This window comes from Ornithorhynchus anatinus, chromosome X1 (assembly GCF_004115215.2).
Source record: "Ornithorhynchus anatinus isolate Pmale09 chromosome X1, mOrnAna1.pri.v4, whole genome shotgun sequence".
Lineage (NCBI taxonomy): Eukaryota > Metazoa > Chordata > Mammalia > Monotremata > Ornithorhynchidae > Ornithorhynchus > Ornithorhynchus anatinus.
The window spans coordinates 33907652-33931223 of NC_041749.1; the positions used below are offsets into that span (position 1 = coordinate 33907652).

General features: G+C 52.3%; 1 protein-coding gene across 3 annotated transcripts in view; it reads left to right on the forward strand.

The window, feature by feature from the left end:
• The window catches only part of CAMK2A (calcium/calmodulin dependent protein kinase II alpha), a 74130-nt gene that overhangs the window by 13363 nt on the left and 37195 nt on the right, over nucleotides 1–23572 (forward strand). For all 3 annotated transcript variants that reach the window (XM_029049990.2, XM_029049992.2, XM_029049991.2), the window contains exons 2-6: nucleotides 25–119; nucleotides 10802–10861; nucleotides 17978–18032; nucleotides 18805–18870; nucleotides 19323–19395. In XM_029049990.2, coding sequence (XP_028905823.1) covers nucleotides 25–119; nucleotides 10802–10861; nucleotides 17978–18032; nucleotides 18805–18870; nucleotides 19323–19395 — 349 coding nt within the window. The remainder of the gene's footprint in view (nucleotides 1–24; nucleotides 120–10801; nucleotides 10862–17977; nucleotides 18033–18804; nucleotides 18871–19322; nucleotides 19396–23572) is intronic.

A 23572-nucleotide genomic window follows, 5' to 3' on the forward strand; every position in this document is an offset into this window, starting at 1 on the left:
TCTGGGTTTTCTTCTCATTCTTAGGGGCGCCTTTTCCATCGTGCGCAGGTGCGTGAAGGTGCTGGCAGGGCAGGAATATGCTGCCAAGATCATCAACACCAAGAAGTTGTCTGCCAGAGGTGAGTGACCACCTTCCCACTCCACTTCATCCTGACTCCCTCTCTCTCCTTTCTCTTAGGATCTGCCCCTTCGTGGGCCTGCTGGGATTGGTCCAAGACAACGTCTGGGCAAGCAGAGGGGAGCTCAGGGGATGCTAAGGGAATGTATGGGGGTGGCTCTCCTTAGGCTTCCTGGATCCCTCTCTTCCTTCCTCTCAGAGTACCTCTGCAGGGGTTTGGGGAAAGAGGAGGGCTCCCCGCTAACCACAGCCTGCCACTGCCCGGGCCTCAGAGTTGCCCCCGAGCTGTGGGCAGGGTGGAAAAGGAAATGGAGTGTGGGAAGACCCGACAGAATCTCTTACGGTCACCGGGGCAACGGAGCTGCCGCTGCTCTCGGGAGCGCAGGGATGACCACCGAGGTCGGCATCAGCCGCCAGGCACAGACGCCATAGACTCTAGTGGCCGTAGCTCTGGCCCGAGACCTGGGAGTCACGGACCTTCTTCGTGGATGTGCCCCGAGGTTTTCAGACAGCCCGGGGCAGGCCGCGTCTCTGCCAGCCTCTGTGTACGCTCCTGTGCCGCTAGGGCCTGGCAGGGCCATGAGCTGGGCTGGAGGCCCCTTAGTGCGCTTATATAAAGTGCTGAGAGTCCGTCACACAATGTGTGGTTTCACACTAGCATTCAATAACCATGTTATGGTTTGAAAGAGCACGGGCCTGCGAGTCTGAAGGTCGTGGCTTCTAATGCCGCCTCCTCCATTTGCTTGCTGTGTGGCCTTGGGAAAGTCACTTCACCTCTCTGTGCCTCCGTTACTTCATCTTTAAAATGGGGGTTAAGATCGTGAGCACTATGCGGGACAGCGGCTGTTTCCAACCCTATTTGCTTGTATCCACTCCAGCGCTTAGTACGGTGCCTGGCACATAGTAAGCACCAGACAAACACCGTAATTATTATTATTATTATTCGGAGTGGACACATGCTGCATCCCAGAGAGGCTGGGCTTCGATTCTCATGGGCCAAGACAGTATTCGTGCTGGGCAGAATGGAAGGGTGGGCCAGGGTGGATCCGTCGATGGGTGGATGTGGACCTTGGCTGTATTCACCCACCTGGCCTCGGCCCATGTCTCTTGGTGCCCGAAAGACCCGAACGGCTCCGGTCTCCACAAGCAGGCTGCTGCAGCCCCGGGAAAGCCACCCACGCCTGCTCTGGCCATCCCTAGGCCAGTTCCTCTGCTGGCAGGGGAAGTGTTAACCTCTCCCACCCCCACTGCCCCGATTACGTCCATCCTGAAGGTCGAGCTCCCTGTCCGCGGCATGCCCGCCGCAGACAGACGAGGGTCCGCTTCCCCGTCCCTGAGGGAGTGACTGTCTCCACAGAGCGGTGGCTCTGCCCCTGGCCGTGCCCTCGGCTGTCTTTAGAGCCCCAGCCTGCCTTCCGGCCCGGTTGCTCAGTCGGACTCAAAGCTGTCAGGAGAGATACAGGTCCCAACCGGCTGCTGCTCGGGGGCTGTGTCTTCCCTGGGCAGGTGTGAAGCTCGGGCAAAGAATTTTCCTGTCAAAGTCCCATCTTGGTTCTAAATCTGCATGGAGTACTGCTGATAACAGCGGGGTTTTTCTGGATAGCTGCAGCTCAGTGGAGTCAGGATGCGGACATTGGCTCTTAGGCCTGACTGGACTGTGTCAGACCTCTCTATCCCCCGCTGCCGTGACCTCTCCCTTCCTTCCTCTGATGGTGTGCTGGAGGTAGCACTCTGGGCAACCCCCAGAGAATGGGTGGGCTGGTAACGAGGCAGCTTGAGAGGGTGGTCTGGAGCTTCTAGCACTCTGGCTAACACAGCTGCCAACTGAGCCAGTGAGGAGGTCAGTCCGTGTAGCATCCTTAACCCAATGCTCTGGCCTGCCCGGCCTGGATGGTGACGAAATATTGACATTCTGTTAGCTTCCTAACGAGAGTGATGTTTTTAGCCCACTGAAGTCCAGACACCATCGGTGACCTGGGTTCAACCCACGTCAACTGGCCCCACGCCAATGTGGACTGGGCTCACACTCTCCCCCCCACCTTTCCACGCCAGCTCGACCGCTTGTTTCCCCTGTGGTTTCCCTGAGTTCAACTCTCAGTTGTGGTTTGGCACTGGGCTCTCTGTCTTCATCAGGCTTCCTGATCTACAGATGTGGCTTTTTCTTGCCTCTGGACCCATTGCAGTATATGAGGGCATTCTATATTGAATCAACGCTTGCTAGGGTACGTCCTCCCCCGATCTCTGGTGGGGAGGAAAAGGGATAGACTTGGAGCCTTTAGATACCGGTGTTAAATGCTCACCACCAAGGTGGAAACACAGGTATTTGCTCCCTCGACTGGCTTGGGACAGCCTTGCATATAAGAGTAAATATTTACCAGCCAAGTCTCTCCACCTGAAGGATTAAATCCAAAATCACATCCATGTGCTCTATCACTATTTGTGTGGATGAAACTGTACTGGTCCTGAGCACCTGGGCATGAAAGGACATGTTCCCTCTAAAATCTCTAACGGAGCCAGATGGGACTCCTAGGGGTGGGAAAGGACCAGGTAGACTGAAACTTATTTTAAACAGCACCATGTGGGTGGTTCACAGATGCTGTCATCTGAGGATTTTGCTTCGTAGGAATGGAGGGGCCGGAAGCCCAGAGAGAAGTGAAATTAAGATCATGCTGGCTGGCTGGTTCCATCCATCTGAATGACAGTGGAACTGGGGTTCTGTCAACCCTTCTTTTCTCTTTAGGCATCCCAGACCTGCACCCTGCATGACAGCAGAAGCTTGCCCATCCCAGTTCCAAGACACGAATAGCAGCGTGGCTCAGTGGAAAGAGCACGGGCTTTGGAGTCAGGGCTCATGAGTTCGAATCCCGGCTCTGCCACTTGTCGGCTGTGTGACTGTGGGCAAGTCACTTAACTTCTCTGTGCCTCAGTTCCCTCATCTGTAAAATGGGGATTAAGACTGTGAGCCCCACGCGGGACAACCTGATTCCCCTAGGTCTACCCCAGCGCTTAGAACAGTGCTCGGCACATAGTAAGCGCTTAACAAATACCAACATTATTATTATTATTATTATATTAACTGTAGTATTCGTTAAGTGCTTACTCTGTGGCAAACACTGTGCTAACATATGATTCAACACAGAATCTGACTTCCAGGCCTGTGTTCTTTCCACAGGAGCGTGTGCTTTCTGGGCAAATCACTTCATTTTTTTACGCCTCAGTTTTGTCATCTGTAGAATGAGGACTCAATGTCTGTTCTTCCACCCCCTTAGATTGAGAGACCCTTGTGGGACAGGCACTGTGTCTGACTGACAGTATTGCCTAGTGGAAAGAACCTGAACCTGGGAGTCAGAGGATGTGGATTCTAATCCTGACTCTGCCACGAGTCTGCTATTTGACGTTAGACAAGTCACTTCACTTCTCTGTGCCTCAGTCCCCTCATCTGTACAATGGGGATCAAGACCGTGAGTCCCATGTGGGACAGGGACTGTGTCCAACCTGATTACCTTGTATCTATCCCAGTGCTTAGAATGGTGCTTGGCACATAGTAAGCACTTAACAACAACAACAACAACAACAATAATAATAATAAAAATGAGCTAGGCTACAGCATCAACATTGTCCTATGGACACGGGTTGAAAATGGTCTTGAACTAAAATTTAGAGTGCAAGCATCCCTGTGCAAACAACCCCCCAGCATCATCATCAACACCTTCACCATTAGAAGATCAGTTCCTCCAGTAGACCATAAGCTCCTTGAGGGCAGGGTACATGCCTCTTGCTTCTGTTGTAAGAGAATGTGTTCCCTTATACTGGGGAGGCAGGGTGGTATAATGGAAGGGTGCCAGTCTGGACCTGGGTTTGACTCTGAGCTCTGCCACCAGCCAGGTGAGTGATCTTGGACAAAATCACTCGACCTTGTTGAAAGTCAGTTTCCTCATCTGCAAAATGGGGGATAATATTACCTGCCTTTCCTATCTACCTCACGGGATTGTTGTGAGGGCAAAAATGGGATAATTAACACAAGAGCGCTTTGGGAATAAAAGCACTCTGCAAAAGCCAAGGCATCATTGTAGTTTTCCAACAGTGCGCCAATCCAATTGGAGCCCAATACCTACTATTAGTATTACTCTGATTCAGAGACTGAGCCAGAATCTCAATGCCTAAGAGGAACAGCTTGGCCTGGTGAATAGAGCACAGGCTTGGTAGTCAGAAGGACTTGGGTTCCCGTCCCGGCCCCGCCACTTGTCGTCTATGTGACTTTGAGCAAGTCACTTCTGTGTATCTTAGTTACCTTATCTGTAAAATGGGGATTAAGACTGTAAGCCCCACGTGGGACATGGAGTGTGTCCAAACTGATTAGCTTGTATCTACCCCGGTATTCAGTATAGTGCCTGGCACACAGTAAAACTCTTAACAGACACCTTAAAAAAAAGTCTGTCTCCATGCCTGGACTGAAGCTTACCGCCATCTGTGGCAGGAGACTCCATCTTCAAACTTGCCGGGTAGTCTTAAACTGTCAGTCTGTCGTCTCTGGGCCACAGTGCCCAATCTATGGCTCTGAGATCCCCAGGTGAGTAAGTCTTCACTAATGTGAAGGGTTGGAGCTTGCCGGGATCTCCGGCCCAAGAGGCTTGACGTGAGCCCTCCACTCAGGTGTTTCAGACCCAGCGGCTTCAGCTGCCGGGCCGCCTTTCTTAGCCTGAGGGTCTCTTCTCTCCTCCCTGAGGCAGAGCAGAGCCCCAAAGTGGTCTCTGATTCCACTCTCCTGGCATCTGTTCTGGCTTCCATGGCCTTGACTCTGTCAAAGGCCTCTAACAAGTGGCAGGCAAGTCTGAGGATACTCCTGCCCTCTTGGCAGTCTTCCCCAGGTGGGGCTGACCTGGGGGTGCTGAGATGGTAGGAAGAGGAGAGGAGATCAGGGATGGGGTTTCCCTGATCAACTGTTACATCCAGCTGCTCTTATTTAGGAATTTTAACCTCTTACAAATGACATTTTTGGGTAGCCTGCCAGGGGACCCTCAGGGCTTCAACCATCAGCCATTCTCTAGACTTGTAAGCTCACTGTGGGCAGCATATGTGTCTACCAACTCTGTTGCATTGTACCCTCCCAAAGATAATAATAATAATAATAGCTGTGGTTCCAGGCATTGCACTAAGTGCTGGGGTGGATACAAGCAGATGAGGTTGGATACAGTCCCTATCCCTTATAAGGTTTACAGTCTCAATCCCAGATGAGGTAACTGAGGCCCAGAGAGGTGAAGTGACTGTAAAGGGGGTATTAAATCCTCCTCCCTCCAATTTAGACTGGGAGCTCTATGTGAGACAGAGACTGTGTCCAACCTGATAAACAGTGCTCGACACATAGTAAATGCTTAACAGATATCATTAAAAAAATAAGAGCGGAGGAGACTCTCCCTCTCTCTCCCTTAGGATGGACCCATCACTAGATCACCTTCAACTTCTCCTCTAGCTGGGTGAAAGGGAATGGATTCTACTTTTACCAGATTCTTTGATTTGCCAGGGGCTTTCGAAGCTGAATATTTGGCAGCAAACAAAAAAAGATTCTCCACGCTGAGTTTTAAACAGTTCTCAAGCATTATCCATCTCTCATCATACACGCACAAACGTACAAACACCCCAACACACAAACACAGCCAGAAACTGAGAGCAGCCCAGGTGTTGGCACGGTTGCATACCAGTTTCGGGCCAATCAATCGGTCAGTCAATCGTATTTTTTGAGCACTTACTGTGTGCAAGAACACTGTACTAAGCGCTTGGGAGAGGACAGTCGCATCTGCAGGCACCCATCTGTGGGAGCGGACGTCTCAGAGAAGGGTCATAGGTGATAATAATAATAATGTTGGCATTTGTTAAGTGCTTACTATGTGCAGAGCACTGTTCTAAGCTCTGGGGTAATCAAGTTGTCCCACGTGAGGCTCACAGTTAATCCCCATTTTACAGATGGGGTAACTGAGGCACAGAGAAGTGAAGTGACTTGCCCACAGTCACACAGCTGCCAAGTGGCAGAGCCGGCATTCGAACCCATGACCTCTGACTCCCAAGCCCGGGCTCTTTCCACTGAGCCATGCTGCTTCTTGTTAAGCACTTACTATGTGCCAAGCACTGTTCTGAGAGTTCAGGTGGATACGAGGTAATCAGCTCCCACCTGGGGCTCACAGTCTAAGTAGGAACCGGTAACGGATCCCCATTTTGCAGATGAGGCCACTGAGGCGCAGAGAAGTGACTTGCCCGAGGTCACACAACAGGAAAGCGGTGGAGCCGGAATTAGAACCCAGAGCCTCTGATTCCCAGGTTCCTGCTCTTTCCACACGGCCAGAGTGCTTCCCCCCTCTCTCAATCAGAAGACCTCTAAGACCGTAGGTGCATTATGAGCAGGGAACATTTATGCTGATTCTGTTGGATTGTACTCTCCCAAGCACTTAGTACAGTGCTCTGCACATAATAAGCACTCGATAAATAAATAATCGATAAATAAATAAATGCCACCCCCCTTCCGGGCCCCGACCCCGTCATGGAGTGAGTCAACACTAGAACAACCTCATCTAGAAAAGCGTGGTGAACATCTTGCTGGGTTGGAGGAGCTAATTCCCAGGGCCCGGTTAATGGCTGGAGGCAACACGGGAAGCGAGTGACCTCACAGAGCCTCTCCGCTCCCCTCCTCTCCTCTCCCTCTCTGGGCCTTCCCTGAGGCAGGCTCCCTGACTAAGATACTTACTGTCTCCTGTCCTCTTTAGAGTCCCTTCCCTCTCCTTTGGCAGTTCCGCCTTCCCCCCAGCCAAGCATTAAAGAAAACGACTCCAAATAGAGACTTTTTCCTTGCACATTGCACTGAAATGCCACCCAGATGGAGGGAGGCAGGAGGAAGGAAGACAGGGAGGGAGGGGGCGGGGGAGGGAGGAAGGGGCAGTGGTGATTTCTCTGGGTTCCGTTAATCATATGCCGACGAGCCCCAAGCACGCGACATCGTCGCAACAACACATTTGCTCCCAAAGTGAGTCATTTAAATAGCACCAACATTCCGAAAGGGTTTGTATTTGCCAACAAGCGGCCATGGCGAGGGGGCTGCTACGTGTCGCGTGTGGGGTTTGTGGCTGAACTCACAGAAAAGGGGCCCGAAGAGGACGGACATGCATGAGCCCATGCCAGCAGCTGGCTCACTGGAGCAGCACATGGTTCTGTCGCTAGTTTCTGCACTGGGGGCGGATCAGGACGGGCTTCCTCCTTGGGAAAAATCAGCAGGCTGGGCAGAGGTCTAACAGGGCTGGTCGCTTTTTCCCTGGGGCTGGGGTTCAGAGACTCACCCAGAGCGGGCACCTCTCTAGGGGAAGCGGGCAGGGGGGCTCTCGGTGCGGCGGGCAGAGAGACCTGGGCTCAGAACCCCAGGTCGTTCGGCCAGGATTTGCCGCAGAGAAGAAGGAAAGGAAAGGAAAGGAAAGGAGGAGCTTGTCAATTCCTGGGTGGGTGACCGGAGCCGGCGTGTCCACACACCGGCAGGTGTGTGTTCCTGAGGCGATGACTTCCTCCTCCGCTGCGGCTCAGGCGGGGGCAGGAGGGAAGCTGTGGGGTGTTGCATCATGGATCAGTTTCTGCGATAAGGCCTTTCCCCTCCAGCTCCTTGTGGATCTCCAGAGGGCTCTCAGCCTCCCTCCCTTTCTCTCTCCCCACTTTTTGCCACCCACGAACAAGCTCGTGGCCCCTCAGTACATCAGTGCTCACAGTGATGTGGGTTCTGGAGCCCCTCGGGGCAGTCCTGCTAGGATACACTGGACCAAATTTATATTTATATTAATGTCTATCTCCTCCACTAGACTGCAAGCTTGTTGTGAGCAGAGAGCGTGTCTGTTTACTGTTATATTCTACTCTCCTAAGAGCTGAGTGCCCACAGTAAGCGATCAATAAATACCACTGACTGATGGATTGAAGCTAAGCTGGCCAGATTCCTCATTTTTGGGGGGTGAGGATAGAGTGGGAGGCCATAAAGGAGGGAGCGGAGAGAAGTGGGGCAAGGAGAGGAGGAAGAAAGAGGAAGAAAAGGGAGAAGAAGGAGAGAAGAAAGGGCAAAGGAGAGAGTACTTAGTTTCTCTGTTGCTGTCGTTCACTGATGTCAACCCCAGGATGGGTCGGGCAGCGGAGAGGCCCAGGATGGGGCTGAGGTCACCAACACTCCTGCTGCCACCAGGGAGGAAGTGGCAATAATTGTCCCTCGTAGGACCGGCTGACAAGTCACACCAACCAAGGCCGAGTCCACTGAAAGGGAAAATCCGAGGTGGCCGACCAGACTACAGGTCCTTAGAATCCAGGGAAAAGGAAGGGTAGGGGCAGGAGGCAAAGAGAGACGACGCAGGCCTCAAAAGACAGCCTTGCACGGGACATCCCTCTCCCTCAAGGTCTTTCCCCACAGGACCTCTCTGTGTCCCGAGCCTTGGGAGCTCAGCGGGTTGCTGTGGAAGCTCTTCCTCTCTCTAGGAAGTTGCCTTGTCAGGAAGTTACTGAAGGCAGTGCGGAGGGGATGCCCAGAGGAGACGTCCCCTCCCTCTGAGCAGCACCTCCTCCCCTCAGATGGAGAGTTTATTCGCAGGAAACATAATTAGCTGTAATTGCTTTACTGGTGAAAAAGCAACATCTCAATATCGATCCACGTTCAACCAGAAACCAGAGGGCAGCCAGCTGGCAGGGCTACTCCCTGGGTGGCTGCAGGAAATGGATGGTTTGGAGGGGAAGGGGAAAGGGAAGGGGCAGGGGTCCCTCCTGGGAAAAGGAGAAGCAGCATGACCCAGTGGATAGAGCACAGGCACGGGAGTCAGAAGGACCTGAGTTTAAATCCCGGCTCCACTACTTGTCTGCCATCTGCCCTTGGGCAAGTTGCTTAACTTCTCTGTGTCTCAGTTACCTTATCTGTAAAATGGGCATTTAGTCTGGGAGCCCCATGAGGAATGGGGACTATTTCCAACTTGATTAGCTTGTACCTACACCAGAACTTAGTAAAACGCTTGACACACAGTAGGCACTTAACAAATACCAAAAACAAAACAATAACAAAAAAAAAAGGAGAGGGAGAAGAGACAGAGCTGCGTCTCCCAAACCCCTTCCCCACTTTCATTTTCTCTGTTCCCCAGGGCTAGGAGTCAGTCCCCAGAGGACTGCTAGGAGAAAATGAGTTTTCCCTGTCTGAATAAGCCACGGCTGACATATGCCACAGTCAGACAGGGCCTCTGTGTCAACAGGGTATTGGAGGAGTGGCTATCCTGGAAAACTAATGGCCTAGCAGAAAAAACACCAGGCTGGGAGCCAAAAGACTCAGGTTCTAGCCCCGGCTCGGCCACTTGGATCCATCAATGAGAAGCAGCATGGCGTCGTGGAGAGAGTATGAGCCTGGGAGTCAGAAGGTCATGGGTTCTAATCCCGGATCCACCACTTGTCTGCTGCCTGACCATTGGCAGGTCACTTCACTTCTCTTGCCTCAGTTCCCTTATCTTTAAAATGGGGATACAGACCGAGAGTCCCATGTGGGACAACGGGCAGTGTCCAGCTCAGTTTGCTTGTATTCACCCCAGTGCTTAGTACAGTGCTTGGCACATGGTAAGTGCTTAACAAACAACATAATAATTATTATTAAACATATTTATTAAGCATTTACTGTGTGAAGAGCACTGTACTCAGCACTTGGGAGAGTACAATAAAACAGAATTGGTAGGCATGTTCCCTGGCCACAGGGAGTTTATAGTCTAGAGGAGGAGACAGACATTAAAATAAATGATGGATATATACGTAAGTGCTGTGCGGCCGAGGGAGGGGAGAATAAAGCGTTCAGATTGACGTGCAAGGGTGACACAGAAGGGAAAGAAAGTAGGGGAAATGAGGGTTAGTCATGCAAAGCCTCTTGGAGGAGATGTGATATTGAGCTCCTGGGGATTGGGTCTTGCTTTGCCACTTGCCTCCTCTGTGACTTTGGGCAACTCACTTAACTTCTCTGGGCCTCAGGTTATTCATCTGTAAAGTTGGAATTAAATTCCTGTTCTCTCTCCCCTTTCGACTGTGACCCCCATTTGGGACAGAGCCCCTCTGATCCGAGTGTATTATATTGACCCCAGTGCTTGGCACATAATAAGTACTTAAGAATCACAATTATTATTACTGCAGCTCAGGCCAAGCTGTTCTGTCCCCATCCCATTTCCCAGTTAAAGGAATGAGATCTCTGTTTATTTTACCATCCCGAGGTTTCTTCTAAGAAGCAGTGTGGTCTAGTGGAAAGAACATGGGTCTGGGAGCCAGAGGAGATGAATTCTAATCCCGGCTCCTCCACTTGCCTGCTGTGTGAACTCAGGCAAGTCACTTAACTTCTTTGTGCCTCAGTTTCCTCGACTGCAAAATGGGGATTCAATGCCTGTTCTCCCTTCTACTTGACCTTGAACCCCATGTGAGACAGTATACCCCAATGCTTAGAACAGTACCTGACACATAGCACTTAACAAACACGATTTTTAAAAAGGGGCCCCAAATTCTGATCCCCAGGGCCTCAACTGGCTCCTGCTACTGCCATGTCTCTGTCCCCAAGTCACCGGGTGCTGCCTTCTTTGGACTGGGTAGGTGGGAATGAGCAGGAGTCATCAACCTGCAGGATGGCTCACCTTTCCACTCTGACTGTGACCTTGTGTGTTTCAGATCATCAGAAGCTGGAGCGAGAGGCTCGGATCTGCCGTCTTCTGAAGCATCCCAACATAGGTAGGGAACTCGCCTTCCATCTGGGGAGCTGGAGAGCCCGGACGTGGGAGGGAGCGAGGCAGGGATGGGGGTGGCCATAACTCCTCTTGTGGACTGGGGGCTTGAGAGTGAGGCGGGGGGGACAAGAAGATGAGTCTTACCCCTTGCAGGTTGCTTGGGAGAGAGGAGAGCAGGCTCGGGGATAGTGCAGCGGCCAGAGGATGCTTGGAGAGGCCCCTTGGTGATCGCTGTCCCCGTTGACATTCATCGTCATCCTTCATTTTCCCCTATGGTTTTCCATTACGGACCGCTTAACCGGGAATTCATTCAAATCCTTCTTGAACCCGCCGATATTTTCTTCCTGCCCAGACTTCCACAGGAATGAATTCCGTATGCTCGTCCGCTGCTATGAGAAGAAATGGCTCAGTCAGTCAGTCGTATTTATTGAGTGCCGACTGTGCCCTGTGCACTGTATTAAGCAGTTGGGAGAGTAGACTATAACAAAATAACAGACACATTCCCTATCCACAACGAGCTTACAGTCTAGAGGTCTACAGTCTCCTTGTGTTTGTTTTGAACCTACCACTTCGATGGGTGCCCGCACCCCTATTGTGGAGGGCACGGAGGAAGAACCGTTCTAATTCCTTGTCATGATTTAGTGAACTTCGATATGACCTCTATAAGCCTGCATCTTTTCAGAACGAGGGGGCCTTATCTCTTCAGCCCTTCCTCGAATGAGAGCTTCTCCACCGGCCCCTTATCGCCTCAGTTCCGTTCTGTTACATCTCCAGATCTTTTCTGTCCTCCCTTAGATGAAGTGACCAGAACTACCCACAATATTCCAGGAGCTTTCACGGAGGGGCAAGTCGAGACCTTCATTTGGTTTTCATTTTGCTTCCATCTTCCCGTCCTGGGATTCCCCGATCCAGGCCGAGGGGGTGGCATGTTGGAAAAGGTCTTTGGTTTCCTCAGGGGTCAGAGGGGAGTGGAAAAGGGGAAATGTCTCCCCAAGGGGCTCCACACCTCATAAGGACCAGCTGTGGGGAGAGGGAGAGGTAAGAGAGGGCGACGGGAAGAGGAGGGGGAAGAGAACTTTTCCACCCATCCCCCGTCCGCTGGTAGCCTCCTTCGGAAAAGCTGTTTCAGGAAAACTCCTGAAGCTTCAAGAGAGATAAAAATAGTCTAGAAGGGAAGAAGAAAACACACACATACACACACGCACATACACACACACACACACACATATGTCAAACCCACTGACAGCAGTGCTGATTTAATCTGTAATCTCACTCTTGTCTTCCCAAGCTGGGAGACCTCTAATCAAGGAGAAGGACCCAGGCAAGGAGAGCAACCCTGGGGAAAATGGGGGAGACCAGCATCCTCTCAGATAGTGATCCAAAGTGGCAAACTGGTAGGGGATCATTCCCCTGGAGGAAAGGCAAGAAAATGTATTATTATTATTATTATATTTAACAATCATAATAATAATACTTATGGTATCTGTTAAGCACTTACAATGTTCTAAGCACTAGGGTGGCTGTGGGATAATCAGGTTGGCCACAATCCCTGTGCCAAATGAGGCTTCAGTCTCAATGGGAGGGAGAACAGGTGTTCCGTTCCCATTTTACAGATGTGGAAACTGAGGCCGAGAGAAGTTGAGTCACTTCCTCAGGTCACACAAAACTCCAGCGGTGGAACCGGGATTAGAATGTAGGTCTCCGGACACCCGGGCCGGTGCTCTTTCCATTTGGTCACACTGCTTCCCAAACTGCTTCAAGATTTGTATCCCCCAAATGCCCTTGGCTCCTTTTGTTCTTGTCCTCAGCAGGGTCAGAGACCTGCCCCTGTCTGTCATGGGGCATCCCTAGACCCTAGAATACCAGACACCCCTGCACAGCCCCTCTCTCGCATGACACCAGACAGGGGACAGGTCAGCTGAAAGTCAGACTGTCCAGTATAAAATGGGATGAATGCCCCCTCCTCCCACCCCAGGCAGCCTGCCTTCTATCCTGGGACATGCAGCTTTCTTTGACTGATGAGGAGGGCAGGGAGTCCCCTTGACCAGGGGGCTGGCTATTCAGCAGGGGTGGAAGTCCTGTCCTGGGGCACTTCTGGGAAGGCTGAGGCTGCCTCCATAAGTAAAGGAGGGGCCTGCCCTGCAGTCCATACTCCGGCCCCTACCAGGCTTTGCCTTTTGTGCCTTGGTCTCTGCCAGCACCCCACGCCTTCCCCCCCACCCCGGGATTTCCTCCGCCCCCGGATTCATCAGGTTTCCAGCTCATGGAGAGCTCTGTCAGGTTTAATCCCGGTCATTAAAGCCACCGGCCCCACAGCAACGGGCCTGTTCTGGAATGCTGGAGGCTCCCACTGCCCTGGACCAAACTGTTGCCGTGACAACCGAGGCCTTGCTTTTTCTTCCCCCCTTTTCGCCTCCACCCGCTTCCTCCTCTTCCTCTTTTCAGACTAGCTTGAACTGTGTCCCTACCTCAGAGTCGAATGAGGAAAAAAACACCAAAAAACCTTTCCTTCTCTCCTTCGGCCAGGATGGAGAGGAACAGTAGAACGGTGCAGCGAGCATGTGGGGATGGGAATGGAGAGAGAAGGATGGGCGGAGGGAGACGGAAAGGGCACAGAGCAGCTGGTGGGGCAGCCGAGCGCCTCGCAGACCGCAGGCTGAGATGTACTGCACTCACTCACGCGTCTCTCACAGAACGGGGAGCTTCTCCTTACAAAGGAGGATTCCCTCCTTGGATAGCCTCCCTCCCAGGCCACCCAAGTCCCTACTGGCCCGGCCCTCTCCCAGCTGCCACATCTGGCAGTTCCCCCTAGATGGAGCACACCCGTGGGAAAAATCTTCCTTCCCTCCCCTTCCCTATCCCCCTTTGTCTCTTGGATCCCGACTCCATCCCTCCTCTCCTTTGACTCTCCCCATTCTCTCATCCCGGGCCCCCAGCCTCCCACCCGCCCCATCCCTCTTCCCTGGTTCCTATAAGGAACATCCTGACTCAGTGGGCAGGCATTTGAAGCGGAAGGAGGAGGGATGTGCGAACTAAGGAGCCGAGAAGGGTTAACCGCCTGCAATGTTCAACTGAGACAACTCTGGCTTCTATTTTTACCCAGAATGCACTGCCCCCTCTCCTCTCCACCCCCCTTTCCCTCCCCGTCCCCCCCCCCCCCCACTGTTCCCTGCTGCTTGGAAACTGGGGAGCGCAGTTTCCCTGAATGCAGCACAAACAGGCTAATTACCCATTGATGATCTGGAAGCAGCCGAGATGCCACAGACTGGAATTAAAGAGGACAAGAAAGAATCGAGGCTGTCAGGAGTGCAAGGAAGAGAGACCTGGATGCGACAGGTCCCTCGCAGGGCAGGGAGGAGGGGTACGGGTCCCCTGGGGTTTCGGGAAGCCTGGCCCAGAATGGGCAGGTTGCAGAGACTCCAACCAGAAGTGCTCGTGTCCTTCATTAGATCCACTTGGAGTGGCGGAGCCGGGATTAAAATCCAGGTCTCCTGCCTCCCAGACCCATGCTCTTTAATAATAATAATAATAATGATAATTTTAGTACTTGTTAAGCACTTATTATGTGCCAAGCACTGTTCTAAACTCTGGCGTAGGTACAAGTTGATCAGCTGGACACGTTCCCTGCCCATTGAGCAGAGTCCGGTGCTCAGGATTCTGAATTCTTGTCCCAGCTTCAACACTGCCTTAGAGCTAAATACCATCCTTGCCCCTGTGCCCTTGCCGGCTGTATACCCAGAACCCCCTGGGGCCAAAGAGTCTTAGGTTAGATACAAAATCCACCGGGGCGTGGACCATATCCAAACACTAGATAGAGCTTAATAAAAATTGTTGACTTGAGGGGCAAAAGGATTAGGAGGTGGGGAAATAGAGAGTGGAACGGGAGGCTGTAGGAAAGCAGCAGTGCCAGTGGGAAATGTTAACAGCCTCTAATGACCCCACTTGCTTCGTCCCATGGGGTAGAATTTCTTCAGAGTGGAGGTTAGATTCAGGGTGGGCTGGATAAGAAGCAAGTCTGGGGTGGATGAAGAGGTCGAGAGGGTCTGCTCTCTTGCTGGAGAGGCAGATAGAGAAAGCACTCCTTCCCCCTTTACTGGGAGGCCAGAGCCCCGAGAAGAATGCTACAGTGAATCCTTCCTCTTCTCTGGGTTTCTTGGCTGGACTGGGAACACCATTTTAACTTGCCAAACCAGGTCAGGACTAAGTGATGGGAGGGCAGGCCGAGGGCTGGAAGAGAGTTTGCTGAGCTGGGGAGGGCTGGAGAGAGGGACAGACAATGGAATGGGTCTGGAGTGAGGAATGGACAATGGAATGCAGGGGAGTGGGAGAACGGGGCAGGCCGAGCCCTCCCCCGCCGCAGCACCTAGGTAATTTGCTCCTGCCACTCACTTCACTGAGCTGGCATCGTGGAGACCCCATGTGGCTGTGCTTTCCAAAGGAGTCACGGGGATTGGAGAGATTCGAGGCAGCTGGAGTCCCCCAGGAGAGGGCAAGGCAAAGCAGCCAGACTCTCCTTTAGAGGAGGCTAGCCCAGCATCTGAAAGGAAAATGTTCTTGGCTAAGGTTTAAATGAGATAACTGAACCGCTAGTCATCTACACACACTCACAACACCCTCTCATTCTCCCTCTCTCTCTCTCTCTCTCGTTAGCTCCCTTTATCTCTCTCTCTCTCTCACTCACAGTGGGATTGCCCATGAATAGATCTGCAGATGCCAAAGAGAGGGAGTGAGAGAATGATCCCAGGCACTCTCCCAACTTCTTCTCCTCCTCCCTCCCCTGACACCACCATACTGGGAACGGAGTTGAGGGAACCTGAAACCAGGTGCTTTCAAGCCGAGGTGCGAGAACCTGAGTGGTTGACGTTGGATGAGGAAGGCCCAAAGTCATTCCCACATGAGGGAGAGTCTCTGGCGGGAAGGGAGCCGGGCCAGCAATTGGGAGAGTCATTGGCCATCAGGAGTGGGCTTCGGAAGGAGGCCCTGATCTTTGAGGTTTGGTCGAGGAGCTGCATGATTTAGACCAGTGGTCGCTGAACTCTTCTGACCCAAGAATACTAGCTTTTAAATCTTATAGAACACCTCAGAGGGCACACGCTCTTCTGAATTCTGGGAATAATGTCATACTGGGTTAGGCCATTCAGTGGTTCATCCAGTTCAATGCTGTCTTTGACAGGGGGCCCACAGGATACTGGGATGAATGGAATGATGGCTATCCTCTTTGACATCCAGCCACATGTATCTCCTGATTTCCTTCACTTTTCTCTCCCTCCCTCTCATCTACGAGTTTATCTCACCTCTTCATTCTCCTCTGCAGCAATTAATCTTTATCCCCCTTCCTTTCCATCAACGTTTGGCCTAGAGAACGTGCACATAACCTCACCCCCATCCCCGCCCCACAAAGGCTCCCTAGGAGTCCCATGGCCCAGTCATTAGCCTAATACGGAAAGCAACATGGTGTAGTGGATAGAGCACAGGCCGGGGAGTCGGAAGGTCATGAGTTCTAATCCCAGCTCCGCCATTTGTCTGCTGTGTGACCTTAGGTAAACCCAATTCACTTCTCTGTGACTCAGTTACCTCAACTGTAAAATGAGGATTGAGACTGTGAGCCCCACATGGAGTAGGGACTTTATCCAACTCAATTTGCTCACATCCACCCCGGTGCTTAGTACAGTGTCTGACACATATTAAGTTAACAAATACCGTTATTATTATTATTGTTAATGTGAAAGTCCTAGGCACAGAGACATAGAAGGACACAACTTGCAGTACGAGAAGCCCCTTTCAGGCCTCAGTTTTCCCAACACACTGACCGAAACCTCAGGGGCTAAGGGGAAGAAAAACTTCAGGACACAAACACAACTGGACATCCCCAAGAAAATGAACACTTACCAGTCTCCTCACTGGCCCGGCCTCCATCTCCATCTGAGGCAGCGTGACCGAGTGGAAAGAGCATGGGTCTGGGAATCAGAGGATGTGGGTTCTAATCCTGGCTCTCCCACTTGTCTGCTGTGTAACCTTGGGCAAGTCACTTTACTTCTATGAGCCTCAACTGTAAAATGGAGCTTGACCGTGAGCCCCATGTGGGATGGGGACTTGGTCCAACCAGGCTAACTTGTATCTGCCCCAGCCCTGAAAACAGTGCTTAAACTATAGAAGCATTTAACAAATATAATAATAATAACAATAAATAATCTATTTGGCTCAAAGATTAGCAGGGCTCTGAGTCTCCAGCTGCTTCAGTTGCTCTAATGCCTTTTTGCTCTGCTCTGGCCTGAGGAGGTTGGGGTAAGGGACTTCCATCTCTGTGGTAATGGGAGTCAAGGAACAGTGGAGTCAATGGGAGCAGAGAGAGCCCCAGGGAGGCTCCCTCCCCATAAAGTTTCCTCAGTTGTCATCCTCTGCCAGGGATAACAGACCCTGAGCTGCAGTGGATCAGCTGGGGGGACCAGATGTGGAGGGGTGCAGCTGGAACTTTCTTTACCCGGAACTGGGAACATGAATACTAATCACCAGTTCTTTCTGTTTGATTTCCTCTGCCACTGGCAGGCGGGAGTTGGGGAAGCTCCTGGAGGGGAGAAAGGAGCCGGATGGGCTATAGCTGCTGCCATAGCTCCAGGCTGTGGTAACCCAGGGGGGAAGAGGGATGGCTTGGAAGGCAGTAGAGCTGGGGAGACCTTGCCAAGACACGGAATCCCAACTCCCACAACCCTGTTCCACAATCCCCGCACTGCTTTGGGATCCGAGGGAAAGGCAGAGGATGAACTTGTACTAAGCAGAGACTGCGGGCGGTGAAGCCAAATGTGTAAAGCCCATCCCTTAGTATCATGCTCTTCCCTCAAGGGAGCTCAAGAAATACTAACCCTGAGGAATGTGCCCTCGGATTAGAATGGCTTGAAACAGGGACTGCATCTTCTTTTTATTCTGTAACTCCATCTCAGCCCCAGCACTTGGTGCAGGGCCCTGCACGCAGTGTGTTCGCAGAACATGCATTTAGATGATCATGAGGAGAAGGAAAAGGAGGAGGCGAGGGTGGAGCGGGGGGAGGAGAAGGAGGAGGAGGAGAGTGAGGAAGAAGGCAGAATTTGGGTGTGATTTTTCAATCCTTTGATCCTTCCTGCAGTCAGACTCCATGACAGCATATCAGAGGAGGGGCACCACTACCTGATATTTGACCTGTGAGTACACCCAGAATCCTTGTTTCTGGTTTTTCATGAATCTAGCAGGCCATGGGGTTGCCCAGGGCAATGATGGGAGGTTGCCCTAATCCTGGTCAGGCAAGGTCCCTGGGAAGAAGGTTTCCAGGAGCAGAATGAAGACATCAGGATGTTCGCTCCATTTCCAGTTACAGCTCTTACATTCTATGCAAATCAGCCCTTCAGGCTTCTTGGAACAACAATTAGCATTTTTAATGTGGATTCCCCTGAGGTTTAGAAGCTGCTGCTACTGCTGTTCCTCATCCTATCTTTGCAGCCCCTGTCCTAATCCTTTGGAGAGAGAGAGAGAGGATTCCCGCAACCCAGAAACTCCTCTCTAGATTGCCCCCTTCTAGACCTGATCTGGCTTCTATGTCTCTCCCCCTAGAAATGAGAGCTTAGGCTGAAATTGGGATGGAAGGGAGAGAACCTGGGAAGCCAACTGCAGGATGGGATGCAAGGAAGGCTCTCATCCAGAGAATGAATCGGGATGAATTAGGAAGACCCAAACATTGGGCGGGGTGGGGGTGGAGTTGCTGCTTTTCCATGATGCTTAGCACTTGTCTTCATCCCAGATTCTACTGCAGCATAACCTTTTTTTTCTCTGGCCCTCTGGGTTCCAATTCCGATACTTTTGCGTACATGAAGAAGCCTGTTTCAATCCCTGGGACTTTTCTGGCAAGTTGGGTCCCTGGTAGATTTGCAGAAGCCAAGCTGCCAGGCGTGGGTAACTCTGAGTCCATTCCCTCCCCAGGGTCACAGGTGGGGAGCTGTTTGAGGACATCGTGGCCAGAGAATACTACAGCGAAGCAGATGCCAGGTGAGTGAGGGAAGACTCAGGTCAAGCTTGCAGGCCCTGGGTGGCCATGCCCAGCCTCAGCTTCAGAAAGCTGAATTCCTCTGCTATCTCCCAGTGGCTTATCTCCTGCCCTCTCAGCTCTTCCTTCCCCACTCCCACCCCACCCCCAGACCCAGGCACTCTACCAAGAGTCCTGTCCTCCGCCAGCGGCCTGCTCAACTGGCAGTGGGAGAAGCAGAACCCGGCCAGACACCCGATCAGAGAAGGCCAAATATCAGCTTGCTCCGACGTGGTTGTCCGAATCAGCTGTCGTCCTCTGCCAGGCTGCAGGCCGGGCGCTCGGCCTCCTCCGAGCGCTGTGATATCCTCAATGGCTTCTGTGGGGCTGGGCCACGGGGCGGGGGGGAGGGGAGTCTGAACAAGCCTTGGCTGTCTTCCCAGGGTCCTCATGTTGTTGTCTCGTCTCTCCCCAGTCACTGCATTCAGCAAATCCTGGAGGCTGTCCTACATTGCCACCAAATGGGTGTGGTGCACAGAGACTTGAAGGTAAGAGCCAGGGCGGGGGCACCTGGGAGGGTCCTGGGAGAACCTGGGTCAGGTCAGTAGGCTCAGGGGCACACATGCTCCCTCTGGGCCCCAGGCAGTCTGGGATGAGAAACCCAGAGCTCTCTGTGCTGTAGCCAGGTTAAGACGGTTATAGTGAAGTGTCAGCTTTGGCCGAGGACAATGTAGGAAACTCAACTAACCAGTCCCTGAGGATGCGATGTATCTCTTGACCCAGTGCACCCAGAGGGGACTAATAATGATCACTGCGGTCTTCGATAAGCACTTACTGTGTGCCAAGATACAAACAGATCAGACGCAGTCCCTGTCCCACCCTGGATGTGAGTCCAGTTCGAGGGGGAGGGAGAACTGGTTTTTAATTCCTGTTCTACAGATGAGGAAGCTGAGGCAGAGACTGTTTAGGTGAGCTGCTCAAGGTCATGCAGCAGGAAAGTGGGGGAACCGGAATGAGAATTCAGGTCTCCTGATTCCCAGACCTGGAGTCTTTGCACTCGACCTCACTGCTTCTCTAGGCTGACCTAGTGCATCTTGTCTGCCTGGACCTGCCTCCCGGACTCAGAATCTGGGTGAGAAGCCCTGGTCTCCAACCTCCCTAGGACCAACAGGTCGTGCACTAGCCCCCCTCCCCTTTAAGAGTGTCTCATTTCACCCCAAGTTCAGCCTCAGGGTCTTGACAGAGACAGGATAAATCTGCTCGGTCCACAGATCCTGGCCCTCCCGACTGGCCCTTTAGTTTCATCTCCTGAAGCCTTTGCAATTCCCTCACCAGAGCAGGACCCAGATTTAGGCCACGCCGGATAATTAGCGACACATTCATCAAATCAGGGCAGAGCACGCCGAGAGCGCAGAGCTTGGGAACACTGTCCAGGGAAAAAAAATGAGCCTCTAATGAGCCCAAACGGCTGGGCTATATTTGGTCGGGACCGGTCTATATCGGGCAGCTGGGGGTCAGGCACCCATACAACAGAAGTCCTGGATGGGAGGAATGGGCCATCCTGGGGGAGTCAGTTATCCGTCTCGAGCTCGGGGCCCTTCTCCTGGGGCGAAGAGAGGAAGAGGTTCCAGAGGGATTCGGAAACCTCGGTCGCTCGTGCGACCTCGTTGGACTCAGAAGGGAGAGCTGCCGTTCCGCCTGGGGGTGACCTACTTTCTCTGAAGCTTCAGTCGTGGTCTCTCCCCTCACGTTAACTCTTCAGCTGACTGAGTCGGTGTCAAATCGAACAAGGCCCTCAGAGGAGGGGGCGGTCTTGGTTCTGAACCCTCCTGCGGAGTTGAACAGAGAATCAATCGATCATTTTCATTCAATAGTATTTATTGATGGCTTACTATGTGCAGAGCACTGGACTAAGCGTTTGGAATGAACAAGTCGGCAACAGATAGAGACGGTCCCTGCCGTCTGACGGGCTTACGGTCTAATCGGGGGAGACGGGCAGACAAGAACGATGGCAATAGGGTCAAGGGGAAGAACATCTCGTAAAAACCGATGGCAACTAAATAGAATCGAGGCGATGTACATCTCATTAACAAAATAAATAGGGTGATGAAAATATATACAGTTGAGCAGACGAGTACGGTGCCGAGGGGATAGAAAGGGAGAGGGGGAGGAGCAGAGGGAGATGGGGGGAAAAGAGGGTTAAGTTGCGGAGAGGTGAAGGGGGGGCGGTAGAGGGAGTAGAGGGAGAAGGGGAGCTCAGTCTGGGAAGGCCTCTTGGAGGAGGTGAGTTTTAAGTAGGGTTTTGAAGAGGGGAAGAGAGTCAGTTTGGCGGAGGTGAGGAGGGAGGGCGTTCCGGGACCGCGGGAGGACGCGGCCCGGGGGTCGACGGCGGGACGGGCGAGACCGAGGGACGGCGAGGAGGCGGGCGGCGGAGGAGCGGAGCGTGCGGGGTGGGCGGTAGAAAGAGAGAAGGGAGGAGAGGTAGGAAGGGGCAAGGTGATGTAGATCCTCGAAGCCTAGAGTGAGGAGATTTTGTTTGGAGCGGAGGTTGATAGGCTACCACTGGATCATTTGTACTTATTGATTGCTTACTGTGTGAAGAGAACTGTACTAAGCACTTGGGAGAATACAGTACAACAGTTGATACACACACTCCCTGCCCACAATGAGCTTACCGAACAGGGGTCTGTCCCTGGTTGGTGTTTGGCCTCTAGAGCAGAAGTCGGATCACCCTCTTTCCCTCCACCTTCTGAGGAGCGGGCCCCGAAAACTCCTTCAGAAACATGGTTGGAAAGGGGGAGGTGGGGCTGAGAGGAATCCACACGAGAGATGGGAATCCAGGCCGAAGGAAGCCTTCTCCATGGAGAGATGTCTCCGGAACTAGGGAAGGACAAGAGCCGGGAGAATCAAGAGAGAGGAGCAACTGCTTCAGAGGAATGAGAGCATAAGGGCTGGAAAATGAGAGTAAGGAATTGAGCGTGAAGCAGAGAACCAATCAATCGTCAATCAGGGGTATCTATTGAGTTCTTACCATGTGCAGAGCAGTGTACTAAGCAGTTGAGGGGTACAATATAACTGCGTCGGTAGACACATTCCTTCACAGAAAGCTCACAGTCTAGAAGCAGGAGGCTCACTATTATAGAGTGTATCGCTTGGAGAAGCAGCCTGGTCTAGCGGATAGAGCACAGGCCTGGGACTCAACAGGACCTGGGTTCTAATCCCTGCTCCACCACTTGTTTGCTGTGTGACCTTGGGAAAGTCTTTTCACTTCTCTGTGCCTCAGTTACCGTATCTGTAAAATGAAGATTGACTGTGAGCTCCATGTGAGACGTGGTCTGTGTCCAACCTGATGAGCTTGTATCTACCCTAGCGCTTAGTACAGTGCCCGGCACTTAGTACGTGCTTAACAAATACCGTAAAAAGTCCAGAGACATCAGCAGTATCAGCAACAGTGAAAATTCCTTCGGAAAGTTATTTTGGAGATTGGTTGGGGTGAGGTGATCTTGCTGAACGATTCCTTTAAATATTTTGCTCCCTGGAAAGGAAGGGAAGCCTATTACCAGTTCAGCGTTAGGTGACATGTTGCAGAAGGGGCCAGGTCCTGAACTGAGCCTTCCCTATGTCACTTACTGTGTGCAGAGCACTGTACTAAGCGCTTGGGAGAGTACAATACAACAGAGTTGGTAGACATGTTCCCACAAAGAGCATACAGTCTAGAGGGACTCCAGGGACTCATCCTTGTCAGTCAATCAGGAATATTTACCGAGTACCTGCTGGGCTCAGAGCACTGAGCTAGGGCTTGGGAGAGTCTTCAGGTTAGACTCTTTTGTTCCTGGGACTTTCTCTTCCAGCCGCCCTAGCACTGAAATCGTGGAAATTTGTTTTCACACCTCCCTGGCCCACAAACCCAAGTAGGACAGAACAAGCCCCCACACTTCTGGCAGGCAGGGGGTGGAGCCCGAAATCGATCCCGCTCACTGGTTCCCAACAGCTCCTTCTTCCATCTGTGTCCCCAATCTCTCAATCCCTTCCGGCCCCTGGCTCTCCTCCAGGGCTGCTCCACCCAGGCCCAAGCCCGGGGTGGAATAGCATTTCTAAGACCTGAAATGGAAATTAAACAAGACATGTCCAGGAACCCAAGAGACCGTCACCCTTGTCTTTCTGGCCTTTTGCCTTGAGTTGACTGCGCTGGCAGAAAGCTCCCTGCTGGTCATCCGAAGCCCAAAGCCAGCCAAATCCGGCTCCCTGCTGCTGTTCCCCTTTCTCCTCAACCCCCGGGGCGGTGACTCCTCAGGGTGGAATAATTGAGGGATGCCACTGAGTGGACTCTACCTAGGGGAGCCACTCAAGAGCCTCATTCGGAAAGATCCATCTGAGGGGAAAGCTAACAACCAGCCTCTGGTCGGTAATCTGAGAAAGTCCACGTAATGGGAAGGGGCAAGGGGCTGGAAGTCAGGAAACTCAAGTTCTAGTTCTCACCCTGTCACTGACCTGCTGCGAGACCCTGGGCAAGCCACTTCACTCCTCTGAGTCTCTGTTTCCTCATCTGTAAAATGGGGATAAAATGCTTCCTCTCCCTTGTGAATTCTGCTTGGGGTAGAGTGAGTCTGATCTCCTCACTTAGGAGCTACACGTGTCTGCTAACTTGTATTCTTCCAAGCTCTATAGGATGGAGCTCTGCACACAGTAAGCGCTCAATAAATACCACTGATTGATCTATCCCAG